The following is a 24,581-nucleotide window of genomic DNA, read 5'->3' on the forward strand; positions in this document are numbered from 1 at the left end:
CTCATAATACTGAGAAAAAGTGAATTACCAACAGTTGAACTTGGAGAAACTGCAAGAGACTTATAAAAAGAAGATTGTGGCTCAGGGGAGCGAGCGGTGCACTGAGGACAGGCAGGCAGACGGACAGTTGTGTTGAGGGTTGTCGGCATGGTGATGTTGGGGACAGGATCAACGATGTAATACCAGAGCAGACTGATGCGGCTCGGGGACAAGTGGAGGGGTCAGTGGGCCCGAGACCCCCTGGATCCCCGGGAGGCGCCGTTTGAAGTCGGATGTTTCTCTGTATGAGTGATGGGGCTGTTGCAGGGACAAGGAGCAGAAGAACCAGATGGTACGAAAGTAGCATTTATTATGTTTCCATCTCTCAGGAGGGTCCTACATCTAAGTCACATTTTCATTGAATTGCAATTTTTCCTCAGCATATTTTTAGATTGATTGATTGATCATGTAGAGTCCCTTAGAAAAAGCAGCTTCCTTTTTTGGTTTGCCCTTTGGTTTCTTTTCTGTATAACTTTATTCCAGAACATTCCTTTCATGTCTGATTACTATATTGTCCAACCATGAGCTATGACGTTACTCCAAAAATATTTTGTTAAACTTAAGATAACATTGGCATCTTGTCACAAAGCCAAACAAAAATGGAAGGCTAATGCACAAACCTGGAAGGAGTTGATTTGCTTAAAATCTATTTAAGTTTTTTTCTCTTATGGTGATGGCTCTAAAATGTACTTTATCTTTAGTTACTATTTGCTATTTTGACACATTCTGGAATCAAAACAAATTTTTTACTTAATAATTTATAATATATATTTTTACCATTTAATTGAAATAACTCGACTATGACCCATATTTGGATTTGTGTTGAATTATAAACAATATAAAAGTAAACCAAAAACATAAATATAAACTTTATATAAATATAAAGTGAAGTTGAACATGATACAAACTCAATGGAGAACCTGGGATTAACGTCCAGAATATTCCCTAAAGGACACATTTGAATTTGAGTTTCAAATGAGCTTTTTTAGTTTTACCGGACAAATTCATTCAGAAATGTTAACCCCCACAATAGATTAACATTTTTATCTACAAATATGTCAAACATTACCGTAAATTACACTTTCTGTGAAGCTCAAATAAAATGTTAAGGCTAAAAAAAAAAATGTTACGCTTGAAGGTTTTTCTTCCCGTTGCTTCCATTATGGGGTTTTGAACATTTTGATGACTGAGCATTTTAACCCCTTATGCTTAAGACTTTTTATTTATTAATTCCATTTTGTCCATCTTAAAAAGGGGAACTCTCAAACTGTTTGATATGCTGTACATAAACATAATGTTGTAACCAACTTATTTCCAGTCAAATCAGCCTTCTGTGAAGCATCAGGGTCAGTTTGTACTCCAAACACACAAATAAATAAAATAAAATAAAATGAAAAATGGCCTTGAAGTCCCTAAAACACATTTCATGTGAATTTATCTTCAAATTTTAAAAGAGAATTGTCAAAACACAACAAATGATCATTTTAGTCAATCAGCCGATCCCTCCAGAAATCAGCTTTACTCCATATATTTAACAAAGAAAGTCTAGGCGGGATTTAAAATCTGATTTCCTCTTTGCAGAGCTCGTTTCTACTTATAATTTGAGTAAAACAGAGTCCAAAACTACAGTCTCAGCTTCACAAAGGCTCCAGCCAATTGTTTGTGCTCCAGAGGGTTCAAGAACGGCTTCAGTTTTACATGGGGGTCATTTTTGAAAAATAGGCAAGAGGTTAAATGGTCTATAGTCTCTGAAATACTAAAAGCTGTCACAATTTCCCTGTGTCATACATTAGGGTGTGCAAAAAAAATCGATATTGTCGTACAAAATTGGTGATACAGTATCGTTATTGTGGGCTGCTGTACAAATATATGGCAATATATGTGATAGCTCTACAATTTGGTTGTTTGTTTAGAGAATGTTTTGATTATTAAAATGGGTGTATTTCATTTTTAAGAAAACTGTTCAAATGTATTGGGTTCTTCAAGAAATAGTGATATCGTAGAATATCATGAGCAATATATCAATTATCGCATGTATCACAATATTGTGAAATTGTATTCCGAGCCATGTATTGCATCGAATCATGAGGGACCCTGATTCCCAGCCCTAGTCATAAGCGATACATTTGATCATAGACTCTAAGGTACATACAAAGTCATTGTTTCGACTTGCCCCAGGGCCAGGATATTTTTTATATTTCTAATGTGAGCTGACCACTTGTGTAATGCAAATAATGTTTTGTCTTGTAGTAACCACCTCGAGAAGAGCCTTCAGCTTTTGATGGACAGAGTTGATGACATGAGCCAGGAGATTGTCAAATACAACACCTATAGCCGCAACCTGAGCAAGCAGCAGCAGCAAAAGCACCAGGTAAGCCTTGTGTCTACTGAACTGAAGAATACCACACACCACCTACTACCGCTGCGCATTCGGAGGGGAAAGGTCCAACACAAACACGGTGACGCATTCAAACACAATCGCCTACAGCTGGAGGGGGGAAAAACTGTATGCAGCGTTTCTTTCGGCCTCGGACACAGCCAATTGAAGCCATAATCGCAGCGGCAAACGGCAGACACACCAGGATGCCAGGGAGAGGGCAGGAAGAAATATGGACATATTATCCACGAGCACCCACTGAGAGTCGCAGCGCTAACAAAAGTAAAACGCAAACAAGACATTTTGAGCACTTATGTACCTAATAGTGCACTAGTCACAGCAGGAATGGTTTTGTTGAGTGGTGAAAATGTCCACTGACGATGAACGCCTACACCAAATGAGGATGTTTTATTTAGAGCATGTTATTTTTAAATGGGTAATGTTATATATGTGTTTCCCAGTGTTGCATTCAGGAATCATTTCCCCCAGCTTCAATTATCTCTTTACTTTACTTGACTTCCTTTACTATCTTTAATTGCATTAAAAATTAGGGGTGTTGATGGTTACAGGGTTCAGAATAAGCGGTATCGCATCGCAAAATGCGACGTAATTTCTCTCAAATGCGATGCGTTCGTCAGAAAAAAGTGCTTTTGTATCGCAGCTTTTGCGATACAAAAATGTGTGTTCAATTGTAAAACCAAAGCGCCTAAAAGTACTGATCACTCGTCAATCGATCGTCAATAACAGCATGACACACTTGACGGGTCCCGCTGCTGTCACAGATCGCGCGAACTAAAACTGCTGAGCTGGAGGAGCCACCGGGAGCGCGCTGAGGCGCTTTACGAGCGCCGCGTCTCGCTGATCTCACATAGTTGTATGTGTTACACATAACTATGTTCCCGTTCTCACACATAACTATGTGTAACATGTAGTTATTGTGTAACATGTAGTTATTGTCGTGAGATCAGTGAGACGCGGCGCTCGTAAAACCCCTCCTCGCCTCCACGCACTCTCCCGTTTTCACCCCGAGAACCCAGAGGATGTGGAATTCAAAGGGTCAAACTCACTCATGTCCAGGACAAAACCAAAACGTGTTGTGTGTGTAAGAGAAGTCATTCTGATACAAACAACTCATTGTCATGACGACTCTGGTGGTGATATGTAACTTGTGAGTGTAAAGACAATATGTAAATGAGACTCATGCAAATAGTCATCTGATGATGAAGATATGGAAGAAAGATGTAAATAAGACCATCTGACTTGGTGTTAATTAATTTGTTCAACAAATAATTTTGCAAGTTTTCTATTTTATTTAGAAAAAAATTAAGTGTTCAAAAGTTAATTTGTTAAGAGTTTTTTAAAAATAGAATATTTACAAATACATTTGAAATAAATAATCTTGTTACATCAATGGAAAACATTGATTGTTAGTCACTTTTGTGTTTTGCTATGCAATTATCAAATTACTATACATATTTGAAAAAAATTGCGGACTGTGTAGCAGCACCGCTATAGAAGTGAAAATCCTTAATCTGAACTCTGGGTTAACTGGTACGCTTAATTTGCTGTGATTTCTGTCTATTTGTAATACACAATAGACCCTTCCAGTGTTTGCAAATAAAACGTTGCATTCCATTAGCCCTGTCACATTTCTGGAGTTTTAGCACTAATGCATTTTCAATGAGGGCGTTAGCTGTAGCCTCCAATCATCCCCAACAAAGAAAATCCAGGGCTGTTTTGACTACAGACAACCACTCCACCACACGAGAGTACCCCCGGAGCCTCGTTAGAAAACATAACCACACGTAGAAGTGTTTTGTATAGGTTGTTACTGTTAGCAATTGGCGCCAAAATTCGCATACATGCTTACAACCTCATAATAAACATTAACTCTAAAGTTATGCTGGACTATAATGTACCAGAAGCATAAGCACAACAGCGAAACACATCACCCCTGGAAAGGTCTATTGCTCCACTAGATGGCGTCCACCTGCCCTCATACAACTGTAACTCCCCTGGTTAAAAGGTTTGCTGAAAGTCCAAATAATGTTTATCTCAAAGACTCAGCAGACTCGAGTGACATTGCTGTATTTATTGACTAATATTAATCGTAAATGGTTTATTTAGCGGTTAGTTTATTTAATAGTGTTCATAGCACTTTCGTTGTTTTTTCGCACTGGCAGGTCAGGGGCTACAGTTCTTCCAAGAAACATGCACTTCTGCCACCATGAGCCATCATTACTTATGCCAGTAAACACCGACAGGAAATCGAACAAGCCTGATTGGCAGCTATGCCCGAAAGACATGCTTTGTCTATAATCAGCATCAACCGGTGCTTCTTGTTGTCTGACCATGGCAATTTGGCTCAAAGGTGAAAGTATTGTTAGATTCTTTGTCATATCTGCAGTTGTTTATCTGTTATAAAGGAAGCCCGTGAAATTCATCCAAAATGAGGTCAAGTGCAAATGGCTTTCACGACCAGAGCATAATGTAAGCCTGGATTTGGGTTTTTGAGAATAACTGAAGCGCTGCCCGTTCTGACGGCTGCTGCCTGTTAATTGCCAATGTCTGCATCTTTCTTTGCCGAAGCCTGCTCTAGTCCGTATTTTATAAGTAAGTTATTTTTAGAACTTTTTTGTGAGCATGTTGCCAACAGCCTTGGGTCTTTTTTCACATCTATCAACCCCAGTGTATTGACATTATTTTTTTATTATTTTTTTTATCAGATTTGGGCCTTATTTGGAGTTTCTTTTTAGAGGATGCACTTGGATTGGTTGTGTAATCTCTAAATTCCATCTTTCCACTCCTGATACAAGCCAAAACGCATGAATCTGCTTTTGCAGCCAACATTGAGAAAACAATTAGACAAACATAGGACTCTCTGGAAGATTGGCTGCATTTATTCATTGCAGAAATGTAAATTAGGAAGCTGGACAGCAACCACTCTCCTCCCCCTTCCCCTCTCGAGCCCTCAGGACCAGGAACTTTAAGCAAAGACAAACCGGTTCAAAAAGTAATTTATTTTGTTATGTGTTGTCACTAATTAGGGAAGAGTGAGTAATGTTAACCTTCAAATTTCTATCACAACAATATTATTGCTCACCTTGCTGCTTTCATGCAGCCAATGCAGATCACCAACTTTCTCATTGCAGGCACGTCTCTTCTCCATCTGCTGCATTAGATTTTTGTCAAATAAGTGGGCATTTTGATCAAAATAACAGCTAGTTTTGTGGCAGAGAATTTGATTTATGCTCCAGTGAACAAGGATGCGTTCAGTAGGTTAAGCACAATGGTTACACAGAGACGTTGCAGAAAATACTGCCGACTCACAGGGGAAGCTGTAAAGACACGGAGCCTGTTTGTATTATTAAACCAGCTTTTTATTTTAATGATGTGAAAATGCTTTTTGCTGCCTCTACACCACTGAGACGAATCACTGAGCTCAAACTTCATTTAACAAAAGCTCTGTTACTACTTTGTAAAGCAGGCACACGCACACACCATTACAGACATAAAGGGTATAAACATACACCTACCAGAGTAAACCAAGCCAAAAAAGGTTGAAACAAACAGTTAAGTGCTCACTAAAGAAGAGGAGTCAGCCACGCACCATCTGCAAGAACAACCTTTGCCGGATGCATCATAAACATCAGTCAAACACACTAAATTACACAGGAAAATGGAAGAAAAAGCCCAGTCACAAAGCAGCACGCCTGACGCCTACGTCCGCTCCTCTACTTTGTATAGCACTTATTTTTCACTCAATGGAGTTTGACGGTCTAGCAAAGAATCTATTGCTTGAATGCAATAGTGTAATACATATTTGTATTCCATTCGATATTTTTGGGGAGAAAAAGAATGAAGGCTAAAACCATATGTATACTGTACCATAATGTTGACTCTTCAATACAAAATGTAATGCAGCAAATACAGTGAGGAAAATTTGTATTTGAACACCCTGCGATTTTGCAAGTTCTCTCACTTAGAAATGATGGAGGGATCTGAAAGCGTAGGTGCATTTTCACTCTGAAAAATCTGGAAATCACGTATGATTTTTAAATAATTTATTTGTTTGTTATTGCTGTAAATAAGTATTTGAACACCTGATGATAATATCAATGTTAATATTTGGTACAGAAGCCTTTGTTTACAATTACAGAGGCCAAACATTTTCTGTAGTTCTTGACCAGGTTTGCACACACTGCTGCAGGACGTTTGCGCACTCCTCCACACAGATCTTCTCTAGATCTGTCAGGTTTCGGGGCTGTTGCTGAGCAACACAGAGTTTCTGCTCCCTCCAATGATTTTCTATTGGATTTAGGTCTGGAGACTGGCTAGCCCACTTCAGAACCTTGATATGCTTCTTACAGTGTGTGCTTCAATGCAGTCATCTTCAATGCTCAGATTGAGGCGAAATAGGTTGTTGCCCAAAATCTTGCAATACATGGCCCCATTAATTCTCTTAATTCTCATTCGCATGATGTTTTCACCCCCATGGTTCACAGTAGGGATGGTGTGCTTGGGAAGGTACTCATTCTTCTTCCTCCAAACACGGTGTATTGAGTTTATACCGAAAAGTGCTATTTTGACAATATGCCTTTCTCCCATGACTCCTCTGGATCATCCATATGGTCATTGGTGAACATCAGACGGACCTGGACATGTGCTGACTTAAACGGGGAACCTTCCGTGCGATGCATGATTTTTAAACCATGACTGCGTAGTGTAATACCGATGGTAACCTTTTAAACTGTGGTCATTGACCAGCTCCTCCCATGTAGTTCTGGGCTTATTCTTCACCTTATCATTGACCTCCTGCGAGGTGATCTTGAATAGAGCCCCAGTCCGAGGGAGAGTGACAGCCATCTTCAATTGCTCCAACAGTTGAATATTTTTTCACCAAGCTGCTTGCCAATTGCCCGTAGCCATTTCCAGGCTTGTGGAGGTCTACAATTTTGTCTCCTGTGTCTTTTGACAGCTCTTTGGTCTTGCCCGTGGTAGTAGCTGGAGTCTGACTCATTTTGGGGTGGACAGGTGTCTTTCTGCAGCTGATTGGCAGGTGTTCAAATAATCATTTGATGCAATAACATACAAATAAATTATTTAAAAATCATTGAATGTTGAACTGCACCTACAATAAAAATTTCAGATCCGTCCATTTCTAAGTGGGAGAACTTGCAAAATTGCAGGGTCTTCAAATGCTTATTTTTGTCATTGTGCACTTAACTGTACATTTCCATGGGGTTTTATGAAACCACAATGACACGGGAAACGTGTACATTTAGTGTTTTTGATCTACCAGGATGTCCTCAAGTGTCTGGGTCAAACTCAAATTTATGGGTCTTTAGCGAACTTATTGATTAATTGAAAGAAGTTTAGTTTAGTCTTTATTTGTCAGGGACCATGTACAAAATTATTAATCTTCAAGAGAAAAGATGATCTGCACCAGTAGCTACTGCTACTTTCCATCTGCAGTCCCTGGGCAGGTGAATACATCACAACAATAAAAGTACACATTTTATTACAATTACAGCATGTTACACTTCATTATTAACATTAGCCCAGTAAAATATACTATAAAACAAATCCATATATACTGTAAAACAAATCCATCCAAGAATTGCTGGATTGATAATAATAGTTGCATCGCTTAACAACGGTCTAATTGATAAAGTTGAGTGTTATTTTAAGTATTTTTGTGTCACAGTATGTCACTTGATCAGTGTGAAGAGGGAAAAGTATCTCACCCTGCCCTTTACCCCCCGCTAGTTATGTTTTGAGATATCTATTGTATATTAATTCGTTTTTGGAAGAGTATTTTTGAAGACAATATTTTTGCATTAAGTTCTGTGAGCTTGTGGTTTCGTAAGTGCAGTTTGAGTCCAATATGCGTATCGACACTGAGTCACCGTATCGATTTTATTTTTTTTAAAGATTTTTGTGGCCCATAGGCTTTAAACGAGGTGGAATAGTACTTTTGATCTGCTGTTTGTGCCGCGCTCCTCTCGGCCGAGGTGAGAAGGAGCTGTGGACCTGATCAGAAGCTGATCTGTGCAGAAAATGCAGCTGCAGCATGTTCAGACCAGGCTAATTGTTTGGCAAGAAACATGCAATACTTTACTAGAGTGTGTTCCATATATATATGTTTTGGATCAGTTGGTTGGATGTATGGTTATTAGAGTTTAATATATTTATAAATAAGTGCTTTGTGGATAAACATGACATTTCATACATTTTCCTATCACAGTAAAAACATTACCCATTTGGTAAATTTTTAAGACCCTTTTTTCAAAACTGTATCAGGATATGTATCGTAATGAGGGAATTGTATCGAAATATACATGTATCTGGATAAATATTGTATCGTGACCCCTGTATCGAGATACTTATCGTATCGCGAGGGTCTTGGGCAATACCCATCCCTAATCCAGGAGCCCTGTATTGCCCGAAATTACGGTATAGTTGTTGAATGTTGTAGAATTGCATTTTTAGTAAATTAAAGATGAAGAATGGCTGTTCCATTTTTATTACATTTACTTGAGTACTTCTGATGACTGAATCATCACCATTATAGCACAGATTGTGAAAACTGTATTCGACACATGCATCAACAACAGGTTATCTGCACAAACACTCACCTCTGCTCCCACGCATTCTCCAGGCCAGCCAAACCAACAGTGGCTATTACGATCCATCACGCTCCCCTCATGACCTTCTCATCATCGCCGCGCCCCCGAGCCTTTACCCTCTCGCACGTCATACACACACAATCTCACACTGACAAGCCTCTAATGGTGTCTACTTTTTCATGTTTCCAACTGTTACGATGTAGAAAAACTACAGCGTGCACACACTAGACTGAAGCATGGCCCAAACCTCCATTACTCTTGTCTTGTACTGTGCATGCTCCATGTGATCCGGGCGCTATGGACTCTGGTACAAATAAAACCGTATTAATCATTATAGAAAAAGGAAAACATAGATGCTTGGGCACAGAGAGAGGTGCATTTTTCATTCAGCCACTCTCTGAATTGTAAATGTCTGCGTTCTTGGGCACAAACTTATTCTTTTGTATCAGGAAATTTATGTCTCACTCTGTGCTGATTTATCTGTTTTATGTTTGCTTTTTTCCCCTCACAGCCACAGGGAAGCAGGCATCGCTTAGCACAAGATTAGTTATGGGCAAATGTGCTAATCTCTTGAGTCATGATTTATGGTTCGCAACCCGATTCTGCACAATATACAGATGCATATTTTCGATGTCATTACTGAGCCGTGTAATTGTCTTTGATGCCATTAAACAATAAACATAGGTGAGAAAAACTTGAGGGAGGACTGTGATGTGCGGGTCTGGCTGGAGTCGTGTGGCGCATACAAATCGGGTCATCAAATGAAAAACGTTCCCACTTCTCGTCTCCATCCGCAGGCTATTACACCGTTTTATGTTGTTCAAACTTGATCTTATGCAGTTTTTGGGGTTCGACATGGCCAAATAAAACAGAGCACTTAAGCTCTAAATATGGAGGGTGAGATTTTATGCTTCGGTCTTTAAGCACTACTTTGGTGGAGTGAAGCTTAACTAAGTACCTGCCGATAGTAGCTCTACACTCAAGAAGGGCAATGTATTGGTAAGATTCTGACTTTATCAGAGCTCGGACTCAAATGTTAAAAAGTTCACATCACTGACCAAATGTGTCAAATAGCCATAGAGATACATTAGCAAAAAAAACTGTAAATAAAAGCGCCTTAGAACAACCAGATACATGTTTGTACCAGTATCGAAACAGCAGACACTTCAAAGTGGTAAATGAATGCTAAGTTAATTACTTGGCTTCATAAAATCTCCATCGGTTTAAAATCAGGCTAACGGAAATTAGATATGACGACACAATCCCAGTCTCCATCTCACTGTATCGCACTGGAGCCTAGTTTCACCAAAACTAATTCAAGTTGATGTCATTGGAGCAAGAAACAAAATGTAAAAAAAAAACATACAAGACTAAATTTGAGAACCCGTATTTGTCACACAATGGGGAAATTCCAGTGTTGCAACACAGTTCAAAAAGCAGGTGCATAGAAACATGCAATACAAATAGATAATTAACTTTAAACATAAAATCATTGTGCAGGTAGAGCAAAGAAATAGCCACTTATACATAAGTTACATACTAGGACTATAGGACTATATATAGAAATAGTTGTGTTGATTGTACAGGAAAGGAAGACCTCACACTCTAATAACTAATTATCAATACCATAATTACATTTCCCCAGCTGTATGGCTCCTTTAAATATAAATCATATAAATGCATTTTGAGTGACAGTATACAATCTGTTTACATTTCAATCAAGTGTAACTATTATAATTAGATTATGCTTGTTCTGAGTCCAGGTTTAGTCACTGAACACTTAATACCTGGAAGCATGTTTCATCAATTATTACTGAGTGATTTGATTTAGTTTCAGCTTTTAATAATAATGTTATTGCTAATAATGTAGGAGTTGTAATGACGCCGCAGGCTTACACAGCTTTATGTTGTAAGCAGATCCGACCCTGTATCAAGGCTCTTTTTTGACACTCAGACCTCTTGAAAACGCCTGCGGTTTTACAATAGCATCTTCGAGTTTTCTACTTTCATCCTTAAGCTGTATTTCGGTAGTGTAAAACTAAACTAAGTATCAGCAGGTAGAAAAACACAGCCTCGCCCGGCAAACCCCGCCTCACGCTGAGCAAATGCAAGGCCTGTGAGCTACTGCTGAAAAAAATAAATAACAAAACACAAACATGCTGCCTGCGCAATAGAGTTTACTCAGCGAACACGCCGCCGATGCTAAGATGACCTCAAAAGAGAGGTTTGTGTGGCAGGACTTAAAACACATTTGTTTTCCCCATGCAACTCAACAGACACGACTGAAAATAGCCCAACAGTCAAAGGTGGCTCCACTAATGTTGGCTCAAAGCATACACAATAATTAATTCTATTTTAGTTCATTTCAATCAAATCGTCATCTTCTAACAATCGCTTTGAACAGACAATCAGAAAGACGACTAAGGAACTTGAATACTTTTTATGTTTGTTTATGTTTGAAAGGTGGAGCACAGGTTTCTGACTGTTATTCTTTTTTTGTTTCAGAATTTGCATATGTACATATTTGCATGTTGATTATGCTCAAAAATGTTCAACAAAGGGTTTATAAACTGGATTATGCAGTCAGATACCGATTCAATGCGCGTCTTTTCGCTCTCCTTAATTCCGGTGTCTGTCAGTCTCTCCGCCATGTCGCCAAATTAACACGGTTTTAAAGATTTCTGGAGACCCGGCGCGCTGTGATTTACAGAGCGTCAGACCTCCACAAATCACTCTGCCCCTGTCAGCACTTATGAGTCTCCAAAAAGCTCCCATTTTCTCGCCATAGTCCTATACATCTGATGCTCACTGGTGTGTGTCTGTGTCTGTCTCCTCACTCTTTCATTTAAACTTTTCTGACTCTTCTGTCCACTTTTCTCTCACTTTTCTCTCATTTCAACATTTCCACAGTGCATTTTCAACATATGTCTTTATTATGTTTGTTCTAACTTCTCCACTGTTTGATATATTTATAGACTTTGAGTTTGTCTTTGTCACCTCAAGTCTTGCACAACTATAAGTTATAATTGTATATATATATAGACTTTCTGCAGCACTGTATTTGAAGAGAACTTTATAATCTACCTGTGCTTGTTGCATCTTGTGCATGACTTTTGTTTCAGTACCAGACGTTTTTTACCATACATTAGAATTGACACATACTGTTTCTTGAAGGAAAATTGAGCTACCGTACTAGGTACAAATGTAATAGTGATCTGACCCGGTGGGATAAATCGTTAAAATGACACAATGGTGACTATTCCCAATACATTTACACAACAGAAAGAATGACAAAAATCATGAATTCGTAAATGGGTTTGGGCTGGTATGGATTTTATTATTTTTATTTTATTGAGCCAATACCGATATCTGATATTTGGCTTGTTGCTGTAGCCGATATTTGCAGACTTTAAAATCCATAGTAAGACCCACAAATAGTATTTAAGTTGAAGTAAAATTCAGAAATGACCTTTTCACTAAAATAAATAATGAATACAAATTAGACCAGTATTTTCATGGGATATAAAATCATTTGTTGCATGATTGTGTACATCGATACCTGCCGATGTCGCCCATCCCAATCTGTAAATATTCAAATTCACAGGTTTTTGTAGACACGCAGCGGAACGGAAATGCCTCTTGTGCTCGATACCTATGTTTACCTCAAATATTTACTGCCATTATCGTAATGATGGCGGTGTGTCGTCTCATCGATGGTCTGAACCGTGTTTGTGTTTGCAGTACCTCCAGCGCAGACAGCAGGAGAACACCCAGAGACAGGGCCGAGGAGAGCCCTCGCTGCCTGAGGAGGACATCACCAAAATGTTCAAGCCGCCTCAGGCACCGCCGCGCATGGACACACTTCTTATCGCAGGTAAGAGCTTGGATATGGTAGTACAGTATATACTAGTACTGCATGAGCACTTGAATCACAAACGTACTGCTACTTGTGAGACTTATCCTAATTTAAAGGAGATCATGTTTGCTTATTATTTTGTGTACTTGGTATTAACTATAACATAAGCACACCATAATTTTACGTTTTGTTTAATGTAAGCCACAATATTGATCTAAAAAGGCTTAGTAGTGACTTCCTGTTCAAAACTACAAAAGTGATAAGCCCCGCCTCTTCATAGCGACATTTTACTGTAACAAGCTGCAAATACGAGGATGTAGGCCTGGATAGGGGGTAGGTGAAAACAAGATTTTTCTGAGCACTCAAGCCTCAGTTGCAGGACAATACAGGATGAACTCAAACATGCAGGAATCAAAGTACAACTATGAGAAAACGTGGTTAGAACGTGGTTAAAAGCTCATTAAAATTGATCTAGCATAATGTCTACTTTAAGTTACTGAGTTTCAAAGATTTATCGTTAAAAATAAAATGGAAAATAGTTTGGCCCTTGTTTCGTCCTGGTTTATCCCAGATTTGGTTTTGTCTTTTTTTTCTCTCTCCTCCTGGATTAGAAGAAAATATAATTTACACTGTTGATCTGGTACATGTGGAGGATTGGTTTATTCTTTAACAAAACTCTATATACATTACCAGTCAAAAGTTCGGATGCATTTTTTCTTGATTATTTCCAGTGGATTCTCACTGAAAGCATCAAAACTATGAATAAACACATGGAATTGTACTACTTTAGATTCTTCTAAATAGTCGCACGCTGCTTGATTCTGTGCTTTGCCCACTCGTGGCCTTCCACTGATAAAAGTCACAGCAGTGAAGTGAAAACCAGTTCAGGTGACTTCATCATGAATTCGTTGAGAGAAGAGTTTGCAGCACTGTCAACAAAGCAAGGAATCTTTTAGTTCATTTTTTTCATTGCTATGTAATTTAAACATTTTGCTTCATATAATTTGTGTCCAGTATGTATTTACGGCATAGAAAGTTGTAAACACAAACATCGAGTCTAAACTTTTGACTGGTAGTGTATCAAAAAGCCTGTTCAAATATTGCATATATCGTTAACGCTTATATTTTGTGTATAATTCCATTCGTCCCAAGCACATTCCCCTCTCTCTCCCGCCTCTGCCCTCCTCACTGGAGCTCTGGTTCTGTTTTCTAATTATCTCTGCCATTATCATGAAATTACATTAATCTTAAGATTATTGACTCAATGTTTCAACCCCGCCTCCCCTTTCTGCTTTTTTCACGCTGCTCACCACCTCCAGAAAACATCCTGATCCTTTCCGTTCTCTCCGCGCTCCTCTAATTTGATGTTTTGCTGTTGCTCGTAGCGCTCTCTCCTCCTCCGCCTGTTGTTCATGTATGCATGTGACTGAGGCGAGGTGGGGGCTTGTTTGTGAGGCTTCCTGTGCGTGTGGGTGCACCTGATTTCATGTGGTTTCTTTCCAACAGGTCAAATTAACAACTACTGCCAGAACGTGAAAGAATTTACCTCACAGAATCTGGGAAAGCTGTTCATGGCAGAAGCGCTTCAAGGCCACAACTAAAGACACGGAGGAGAAAACAGCCGAAGAAACACCTGAGAGACCAACGGGATTTCTACAGAATAATTGCATTGTTTTTATGCCTGATTTAATCTTGGCAACATTATCTGATTTTCATCTAAATAAAATGTCTTTCCTCTGTTACACCTTTTCTGGCTTCTTGTGTTCTTCTTGTTTAATCTTTTGTCATTTTTTAAAATCTTCATTACAAGATTGAATTAATATTCCTGTCTTGGTCTTTAAAGGTACACTAAGTACACTTTTCTCGTTTGGGGTTTGCCACCTGCTTGTCCACGTTGAAATGTTATTGCCTAAAAAGGTTCCAAGTAAAGCAGTAAATGTGTATCTCCATGGAGACAAGCAGATACGCAGGCCACGGTATTGATCAGATCTGTGGAGAGGCGAGCACAGTAAGATGGTAGCTTTTTCAAGTTATTTTTGAACAATTTCAACACCCAAGCAAGTAGCCTCCACCAAAAAGAGGCAGTGTATTTCATATCAAGGTTAGATGCCCGGTGGGTCCTGGGAAAGCACAATATAAAGTTAATAGACTGTGTTTCCACAAATGGATTATCAAAACTTGAAGAAATGGTTTCTAATGAAAAATGGACAAAAATGAAAAATAAAATCCTTGTTCAATACATTATAAATCCAAGAATAAGATCAGATAAAATTATAATGTACGGAATACCAGGGTTTACTCACCTGGAACCGGATATAATTGAAAGGTACATGCATACAAACGCATTTCATATCTCTTCATTTTAATTTTCTCCCACTATATCTGGTGTTCCCCGTTTAGCCACAACCTCCTCCTCATGCTAACTGCGCCGTATTGAAGCCCCAAAGCCGAGCTTAATTTAGTGTTTTGTCATACTTTTGTTGAGGAAAAACTGAGGCTTGTATGCATAATTCATAATAATTGAACTGCAGTGGTACTTGCACATAACAGTTATGAAACATGCTTAGAAATACAAGCATTGGGGACCATTTTGGTAAATTTGTTCAAGCGCTTTTATATTGTGGGAGAAATAGTTAGGCTGTGAACAGTAAAAGTGATTGTTACTCATCGCACCAAACAATCAGAAGGCTTTTTTCCTCGTAAGGATGAGAGGAATTCATGGAAAAGCCTTTGTTCTACTGAGATAGCACTTGGCACCTGTGTTTAGAAAGACAATCTACGTAATAAAATTGGCGCAGTTTGAAGATATGTTTTTAGATGGTTTGGGGTTTGCCAAGAAAGCAGAATGAGACTCTCACCTGCGCTGGCTGTGATTTCTCCTCAGTTTTGCCACAATCGACTAAAACTGATAAGTGCTTTTTGAGGTGCCGCTAAAGGAGGAAGTGATTAATACTGAATTGGCAGAGAAACATCTTTGTCTAATGAAAAAGAACAAATTAAACATGCTTTTAGATTAAGACACAACATGCATGCAAAAAAGGAAAGTATGTTGTTTCATTTGGGAGGCATTTCAATTTCTACTTTGACCCAAATGTAAAATCTGAATTTCTGCACAATAGAATACGTTATAATTCAAAGTTGGTATCTCAAGTTTCTTTTTTAGTGTTATTTTCTAATTTACTGGTGTGCTCCTGAACGGTGGATGTGTTATTTGCCTGATAAAAAATGCAATGAAGTGACACTTCATTATTAAAAACATGTTTTAATATTTCTTTGATGGTATAAGCACTGCTGCTTACACGCTTATTTAAACAGTTGTGTCAGCCTGTATTGTGCTAATTAGTAAAAAATCTGAATTATAAATGCTAACTGAAGGGCTTATTCCCACCAAGTCCTCGTCTGACCACATTTTCATTTCAACACAGTTACCATCTGCAAAGAGAAGTTAAGAGCAGCATTTTATGGTTATGTCACAATTTAATGTTGCAGTCTAAAAGTGGCTTTTGGAGGCGGTATTTGTTTATGCATAACATCAATGAGCAGGTGCATGAAGGTAAATTGAAAACTCCAAATGGGAAATTATAAACTTGGAGTGATGGCAGAGTAAATTCAGTTTGAGCATCTACCTCTACATACTCGAAATGAAATTTGATGAAATGTTATTAATTTTGGATTCCTGTCCATTTCTATGCTGTTAGATATGTGATTTTCCCTGGTCCAGCTCCATGAATATGGGTGGGCGGACCTAAAATATAAATAGTAGCGCAGAAACGAGTAGTGCTGTTATGATGCAAACATTTCAAACTCTATTGTCGATGGTTAGCAACTGGCTTGATACCGATTTCAACCAATTTATTTATTTTAAATAAAGAATACTACTTTGCTTTACCATGTGGTCTAATTCACATTTTGTCAGTTATTTTAGTATCAATGCTTGTTCAGATAAGTATCTAGTTTTGATACTTGTTTAGGTATCGCTTAGTGTATGATTGTTAATACTTTTGACAACCTTAGAATAGAGTAGATCTACATCAGTCAGGCCTACAAGACTACTGTTTATAATCGGTAGGACTCATATTTGTCTGCAGCCAGAATAGATTAGACAATTTATTATATTACACATTAATGTCATATGCCACTTTCCTGATGGAGCAGCAGCCCCCTGCTTGTCTCCATGGAAATGTCATTGCTTTGCCTGCAATGTGGCATTGCATTTATCTCTTTATGGAGCAATAACAACGTGTAAATAAATAAATGCAGCATAGGATGGACGTTAAATGCCTCAAGCAACAGCAATAACAGACCATCCACCAGAGAAGTTACCTTTAAACATGGCTTATAATGGATTAACTGAAAATCAGATTGCTATTGCTGCTACCACGACGACCAAAACTGACGGGAGAAAGAACACAATCCACTGTGGGTGAAGTCTTTTTCTTTTGTTACACTCAGCTACAGTTGGTTTCACTTGCATATGTATGAAAACTCTGTATATACATGTTCAAATATAATATCTACACTTGATCAGAGCCAAACTGCACATGATTTTGACGACGCTGCGTTCTAGTCTATTATTGACCACTCTTGTCTAGTGTCCTTGAACAGCCTCAGTCCATATCTCTCAAGTTGTTCTCTCTTGCACACTTCTCTGCAAATATTTCTGAAGTTAATGAGCTGTATGCTGTTGATCCTGCACACACCGCCATCTCAAGATAATTTATGAAGCATGGAGTCCGCGTCCACTCCATCCCAAACTACAGCAAGCTCCACAATAGCTTTTCTATCTCCATTTAATGACCACGTTGTAGCGCGAGGTTCATAGGAATTTGATTACAGTTTCAGTCTTGTTTTGTGCTCTGACAAGCTTTTCTGGCCTCTTGTGAAAGGCACTGTCTATTTCAGAGGATTTGATTTGTGCTGACTTGAAGTTGCATGGTTTAGTCATTTTATTATAGCAATAAATGTAGCTTACCGGTAAATGAAATATTTTTAACAACAGCAGGGCTTTGGTGAAGAGTGCTCAACAATATATACTGCAGTCATAAATGTAATACTGTATGCTCTCTTGTACAAATAATCGGAGCCATTCACAGTAGGCCTACTACTGCTGCCCATTCTAGTATAATATTTGTTATACCTTTTCTTTTACCTAGACATAAAAACAGATTGTGGCTAACTTTAGTAAATGCTTTTATTTAAAGCTGCATTACCCAACTTTCTTTTCTTAAATTAGTAAATTATGTTTAAATTATGTTTTTCCACCAGAAAGTGTATCTTAAAAGCAGAAAATCAGACCACTGCAAGCTGTCTTCATCTAAAAACAACAACAACAAAAACATTGTATCTATTGAGAGTCACTATATGACGCTTTGGGACGAGCGCTGATGGGCTGTACAAGATGGGTCCAATCTGCTTCACTTTTGTGTCTGAAAAAGCTGTTCAAAGCTATGCTAGCGCAAATACTTCATGCATATGCATATTACTACCGATGTGGGATTTGTTAGTGCTAGGAAAAACACAATTAAATTCATCAGTTTCCACAGCTTTAAGTACCACAGGTTATTCTTCCTACAATGTTGTAAAAAGCTGATCTGCATTTCCTCCAGGCGCTTGCTGTCTGCACACACCTGCGCAGTGATGGATGTGCCATGCGTCATCTTCCCAGCGCTTGTATTGATCATATTTGAGTCTTGTCTGGTGCTTAATCGGTGTGCGTCCATGTTGTTATGATTCAGATGCTGTTGTGACACTTGACGTCGTGCCCTTGAAGATGACTGGGCCGCAGCCTTAGGCCTTATAAGTATGTGAGAGGAATGCCTAAACCTACTGTCCTCTGCAGCGGTGATGCCTGGTGTGAACATGCCACTGCCTCTACTGAGTGCAAAGGCGGTGGCAGCGGCTCACAGAGTATTTAAAGTGGTGACCGCCGCTGAGATTGTAGTGAATCGTGTTTATGCACCACAGCTCACAGGCAGCACAGCAGAGACAGAAGCAGCAGATGTGACAACGGCTGTTCTATGTCTGCATTTCTCAGTCATAAAGGCAACAAGTGGACCTTTCTGTATGTAAGAACGTCTCTGGTTACCCTAGTCTCCCCCATAAACTTAAAACATGTATAAAATGCAAATCCTCTGGTTGGGTTCTCCTGTCTGTATAACATCTGTGCTCTGCAGGTTACGCCAAGAGGAAACATTTCACTAAAAGGACAATAAAGTCTACCTTAATGAAACTATTCGAATTCTGGCCATGTCTATGACCTTATTTTTTTTAAAACAAATTTGTATTCTCAACCATCTGTGAACAGCAACTACCGGTAGTTACTTTAATGATAAGCCTTATTCTTAAAAACATTTAGAAATGGCCACCTGGATCCAAATAAAGGTTGACGTTAGGAAAAGACAACCGACATTTTCAACAGTTAATGACAGATAATTGTTTATTGATCTGAATTTTTGCTTTTTTGTTAGTGTAACATTTAAATGGCTAAGTCCCAAAAGTATGCAAGATATTAGTAATATTTTCTCACATGCATAGACACATCCTCCACGTGCAGCATCTCTGGGGATTATTCATTCATAGTGTGGGCTTGTTAAGCTTTAAAGAGTTTGGAGGAAATGAGATACAGGCAGGGGGAGAATACTACTGTGTGTTTTGTTTTCATTGAGGGCCACATCCTGAAATTCAAGAGAAACATGGGTTCAGCCGCACACTCTCCGTTAATACATTTACAATTACGATTCCATTGTACACTGTAATGACACCTATATGGAATATGCTTGAGCTCTCTTCTTGTATTATGCATTAGAAAACTCAATTATAAAAGTGGACCACGACATCAAAAACACCAACAAACACAAACAACATGTTGTCCATAAAACTGTCAACTCTGGATGCGATTTTTGTGGTCAAACCTCTAACAATATCCCCCAAATGATTTCTTTATCTTCTGTCTTTTTAGTGTTTGTGGAGCTTGCCCTAAAGTCTGTGTTTGAACTGAGCCTGGAAAGCCAATGAGGGCATTAGCTGTGCAAACATTCAGCTGCAATTGGAGGAAATACTTAATTAGGATTATGGGATTTGTCAGTGCACATTTTAAATTTCCTGAGAAGAAACCTGTGTTCAGGTTTCTGACCCGGGCATATCCTCTGGGATATGCCCGGGTCAGTCTAATCATTAGGATTTGTAAGATTAATCATTATTGGAAACAGGGTGATGTACTTTTATCAGCCAAGAATAATACTTATTTTTCCACAGATAAGAATACCCATAATCCCCCTGTTCGTATTTACAACAAACCAGCCAGTTCCCGCTCGCGATCACACAGCGACAGTGGGTCTGACTGGCTTTAAAACTAGCATTGAATTAATAATAACAATAAGATTTTTCAGAAATAGTGTATTAGGGACACTACTCTATTCGCTATGTGGTATTAAACATGTTATTATATTGTACTATTTTAAGTACTGTGTCCAAGTAAATGGAGTATGGATGAAAACGATTTCACAAAGACTGTGGGCCCAGTTCTTCTGTGTCAAAAGGAGCTGGTAAAAGCTCTTACAGCGTGACAACTCCTCATCTAAATGTTCATTCTGGCTAAATGAATTATGCGTGAATGGCCTTGAAAAATTTGAACAATAATTCACCTTTTCTCCTGCTTGGTGCTATTTTCGAGTTGCTACAGCCAGTTAACAACGTAGTGCTTTATAAGATAAGATAAGATATTCCTTTATTGTCCACACATGGGGAAATTTCATTGATACAACGCAGTAGATACAGAGGAAAAGGACAGATAACAGAATATAGGAAGTTTAAAAAACACTCTTAATAGAACAACTCTTATAAACAAAAACTCCTATAGACAAAACCTCCCATTTCCCAACAAGGGATGGAGGGGGAAAATTAGGATGTCCGCCGGGATAACGTGACGATCTCCGAGTAAGACGATGGTTTCCCCCTCAGTTTCATGAGTTCCTCCTTTGTATAAACGCGCACTTATGTCATAGCACTATAGGAGGGAAGAGGGAAGTGCAAATATTGCTTCAATGTGTTAAAAGGAGTTAAAGCTTAATGATTTGAGTGAGTTCACAAAGGACTCTGCTGTGATGTTAAGACCATTGAATTAGAAGCTTTGGAGCATTCATCAAAAACATCCGTTCCAGGAAACCCGGCCTAATCCATTGTTGCACATCACAAGCAATAACTGTTTTCTTTACAAATCTTACTCCACGAGCTAATTAATTAACTCTTAAGTTCCAATTCAGTGTCTCAATCGTTTGGTAGACAAATAGAAGATTGTTCTTTGTGTGTTGGATGAGAACGGACACATTAGTGATGGAGCATTGGATCTTTACAGCGCGGCCCCCAGATACATGTGACAGACAGAGTATCATGGTTCTGAGCACCACGCAGCTGCTGTGCTGGGGATTAAACCAGCCTTATAATGGCCCGTGGGATTTGTGGCTTCACCGGGTGACAAGCGTCCAATTGGGTGGCAGGCAGAGACAGATTGTGACTAGAACACAGGAGTCGATCCATACAGTTGCCAATCACAGCGCAGATCTATTGACTACTGGGAGAAGCCGAAGATAAGGCAAATATATAAGCTGCAACGTCACACATGAGGAAGGTCTGTGTTATATAAAACCATGCTGTGTGTGAATGTAATCCCATAACAGGCTTAATTCCTCTACTCCCTTCACCTCTTCCTACAACTGGATATGCCGCCTCTCTGCTCCTGTTTTGGGGGATTTGCAAGAAGATTTTTTCCACAAGAACTACTTTACATCTTCAACAGCTTTTCCATACAGGACCCACAGTTGCCATGGCGATGTCTGTGGTAAGGGAAAGGAAGCCATTATAGGCAAGTATTGAGTGCTGACGGAGAAATGAGCAGTTTCTTTATTTTGAGTGTGTGGCAGAATGGTCTGCGGGCAGACTATGCCACTTGAAGCTCTTCCTATTGGCTAATCACTCTGGCCGTTAACCAATAAAAAGCGCATCCTCTGACCTACGCACTTCCTGGGTCCTTGGGTGTTGCTACAGGTACCTCCGCGCTCCAGTATGAGTGGCCTTGATTTAGGTGTTCTCATTTTTGTGTTTATCCTTTGAAAATACCAGATTGTGTAAAATCTTGTGTTATTAACTGTTTTGTTCTTCAAATTACATTAACTTGATGCATAAATCAGATGTTAAGTCCACATAATCACTCGATCAGATCGCGTTGACCGCTACTTTCTGTGTAATATTATATTGAGGTAACTTTATTCTTACTTGAGTAATTTTTATGGATACTCCACCCACTTCTCCCAAACATAATGGCTAGCTTTAGAATAACAATGCATTTTGCTAATTTGAAAGCCTAATTTTGTCAGTCAAATTGGGGAAACCAAAAATAAGTTTTATTTATAGTTATCTACCAACATCCTGGTCACTAGTCGGCTTTTTTAACCAAGTTCTCTGACTTTATATCAAACTTAGTGCTAGACTGGTATAAAATAGTGATCTTTGGGGGTTTCAACATCCACGTTAATATGAGTAATGACTGCCTCAGTAATGCCTTCAGCAGTCTATTAGATAACATTGGTTTCACTCAGAATGTAAACAAACTGAAGCTCTGCAAATCTCTCCATGGCCTAGCACCAAAGTACATCTCGGCAGAGCAGGGGGGGCTTAGGGGGCTCAAGTCTCGGATGGTTTTCCAAAAGCCCCGAATCATTTTGAGTCTTAAACTGATTGGCTGCTCTTGCTGTCCGCCATGTTTGCTCTTCTCTATCTCTGATTGGATGCTGGCTCTCATTACCCATTGTTTCATTGGTTAGTTTTGTTAAACTGGTGTATGATTGGCTGCATGTAGAAAGTGGGCGGGAGTGTAGAAAGTCTGCGATGTTTAGAGCAAAAGGAGCGCTGAGAAGAGCACGAGAAGGCCTTTTCATCATCATTTAACCGTCGTTTTGCAAAAAGTGTAGGGCATAAATAAGGACCTAGATACCTAGAATAGACAACAACATGAAAACATGATCGTTCAAACGTGGTTGTCAGTGTAGCTGTGGCTACACTGACAACCACGTTTTATTCATCTACAGAGCTAAATTAGAACAAATGACAGGACAAACAGGAGCTCATTGAGGCAAATGTTTGCTAAAGGTAAGACTGACTTTTACTTTTTACAAAAAATATAATAACTAAATCATCAGAAGGAGCAGTGCAAGAAACACAAATGTTCAAATAATTTACCAATCATAAAGTAAGAGACTGTTACCTCAAACAAAATTTTACTCAAGTTAAAGTGTTGTGTCAGAGAGTTTACCCAAGATGTACAATTTTTATGAAAAAGTTACTCAAGTAAATGTAACAACGTACCACATTTGCTGTTCTGCTTTTTTGGAGGGTTAATGTACGTACAGGAAATACAGTATTTGGGGGAATTAAAAACACATAGTATCGGCCTGAATGAGCAATGCTCATCATCTTTTTGGGCTAAGCTCCTCCAAATGTTTAGAATGTCTGGCTCCGCCTCTGCTCTGTGGACCTCAGGAACCGGCCTCCTGCTGGTGCCAGAGTCAGGACTAAACATGGACCGGCCTCCTGCTGGTGCCAGAGTCAGGACTAAACATGGACCGGCCTCCTGCTGGTGCCAGAGTCAGGACTAAACATGGACCGGCCTCCTGCTGGTGCCAGAGTCAGGACTAAACATGGACCGGCCTCCTGCTGGTGCCAGAGTCTGGACTAAACATGGACCGGCCTCCTGCTGGTGCCAGAGTCGGGACTAAACATGGATCGGCCTCCTGCTGGTGCCAGAGTCAGGACTATACATGGACCGGCCTCCTGCTGGTGCCAGAGTCAGAAGGCCTCCTGCTGGTGCCAGAGTCAGGACTAAACATGGATCGGCCTCCTGCTGGTGCCAGAGTCAGAAGGCCTCCTGCTGGTGCCAGAGTCGGGACTAAACATGGACCGGCCTCCTGCTGGTGCCAGAGTCAGGACTAAACATGGACCGGCCTCCTGCTGGTGCCCAGAGTCAGGACTAAACATGGACCAGCCTCCTGCTGGTGCCAGAGTCAGGACTAAACATGGACCGGCCTCCTGCTGGTGCCAGAGTCAGGACTAAACATGGACCTGCCTCCTGCTGGTGCCAGAGTTAGGATTGAACATGGACCGGCCTCCTGCTGGTGCCAGAGTCAGGACTAAACATGGACCGGCCTCCTGCTGGTGCCCAGAGTCAGGACTAAACATGGACCAGCCTCCTGCTGGTGCCAGAGTTAGGACTAAACATAGACCGGCCTCCTGCTGGTGCCAGAGTCAGGACTAAACATGGACCGGCCTCCTGCTGGTGCCAGAGTTAGGACTGAACATGGACCGGCCTCCTGCTGGTGCCAGAGTCAGGACTAAACATGGACCGGCCTCCTGCTGGTGCCAGAGTCAGGACTAAACAGGGACCGGCCTCCTGCTGGTGCCAGAGTCAGGACTAAACAGTGACCGGCCTCCTGCTGGTGCCAGAGCCAGGACTAAACATGGACCGGCCTCCTGCTGGTGCCAGAGTCAGGACTAAACATGGACCGGCCTCCTGCTGGTGCCAGAGTTAGGACTGAACATGGACCGGCCTCCTGCTGGTGCCAGAGTCAGGACTAAACAGGGACCGGCCTCCTGCTGGTGCCAGAGTCAGGACTAAACAGGGACCGGCCTC

The 24,581-nt window shown here is 39.9% G+C and overlaps 1 protein-coding gene across 1 annotated transcript in view; it reads left to right on the plus strand.

The window, feature by feature from the left end:
- The window catches only part of LOC140374421 (eukaryotic translation initiation factor 3 subunit H), a 79,902-nt gene extending 65,252 nt beyond the window's left edge, over window positions 1–14,650 (plus strand). The window contains exons 6-8 of the mRNA XM_072461311.1: window positions 2,290–2,410; window positions 12,787–12,919; window positions 14,408–14,650. Of these exons, the coding sequence (XP_072317412.1) occupies window positions 2,290–2,410; window positions 12,787–12,919; window positions 14,408–14,502 (349 nt within the window). The 3' untranslated portion in view covers window positions 14,503–14,650. The remainder of the gene's footprint in view (window positions 1–2,289; window positions 2,411–12,786; window positions 12,920–14,407) is intronic.
- The last annotated feature ends 9,931 nt before the right edge of the window (window positions 14,651–24,581 follow it).

Source organism: Eucyclogobius newberryi, unplaced genomic scaffold, assembly GCF_026437365.1.
Source record: "Eucyclogobius newberryi isolate DKJ021-1_F unplaced genomic scaffold, fEucNew1.0.hap1 SCAF_3, whole genome shotgun sequence".
Classification (NCBI taxonomy): Eukaryota; Metazoa; Chordata; class Actinopteri; order Gobiiformes; family Gobiidae; genus Eucyclogobius; species Eucyclogobius newberryi.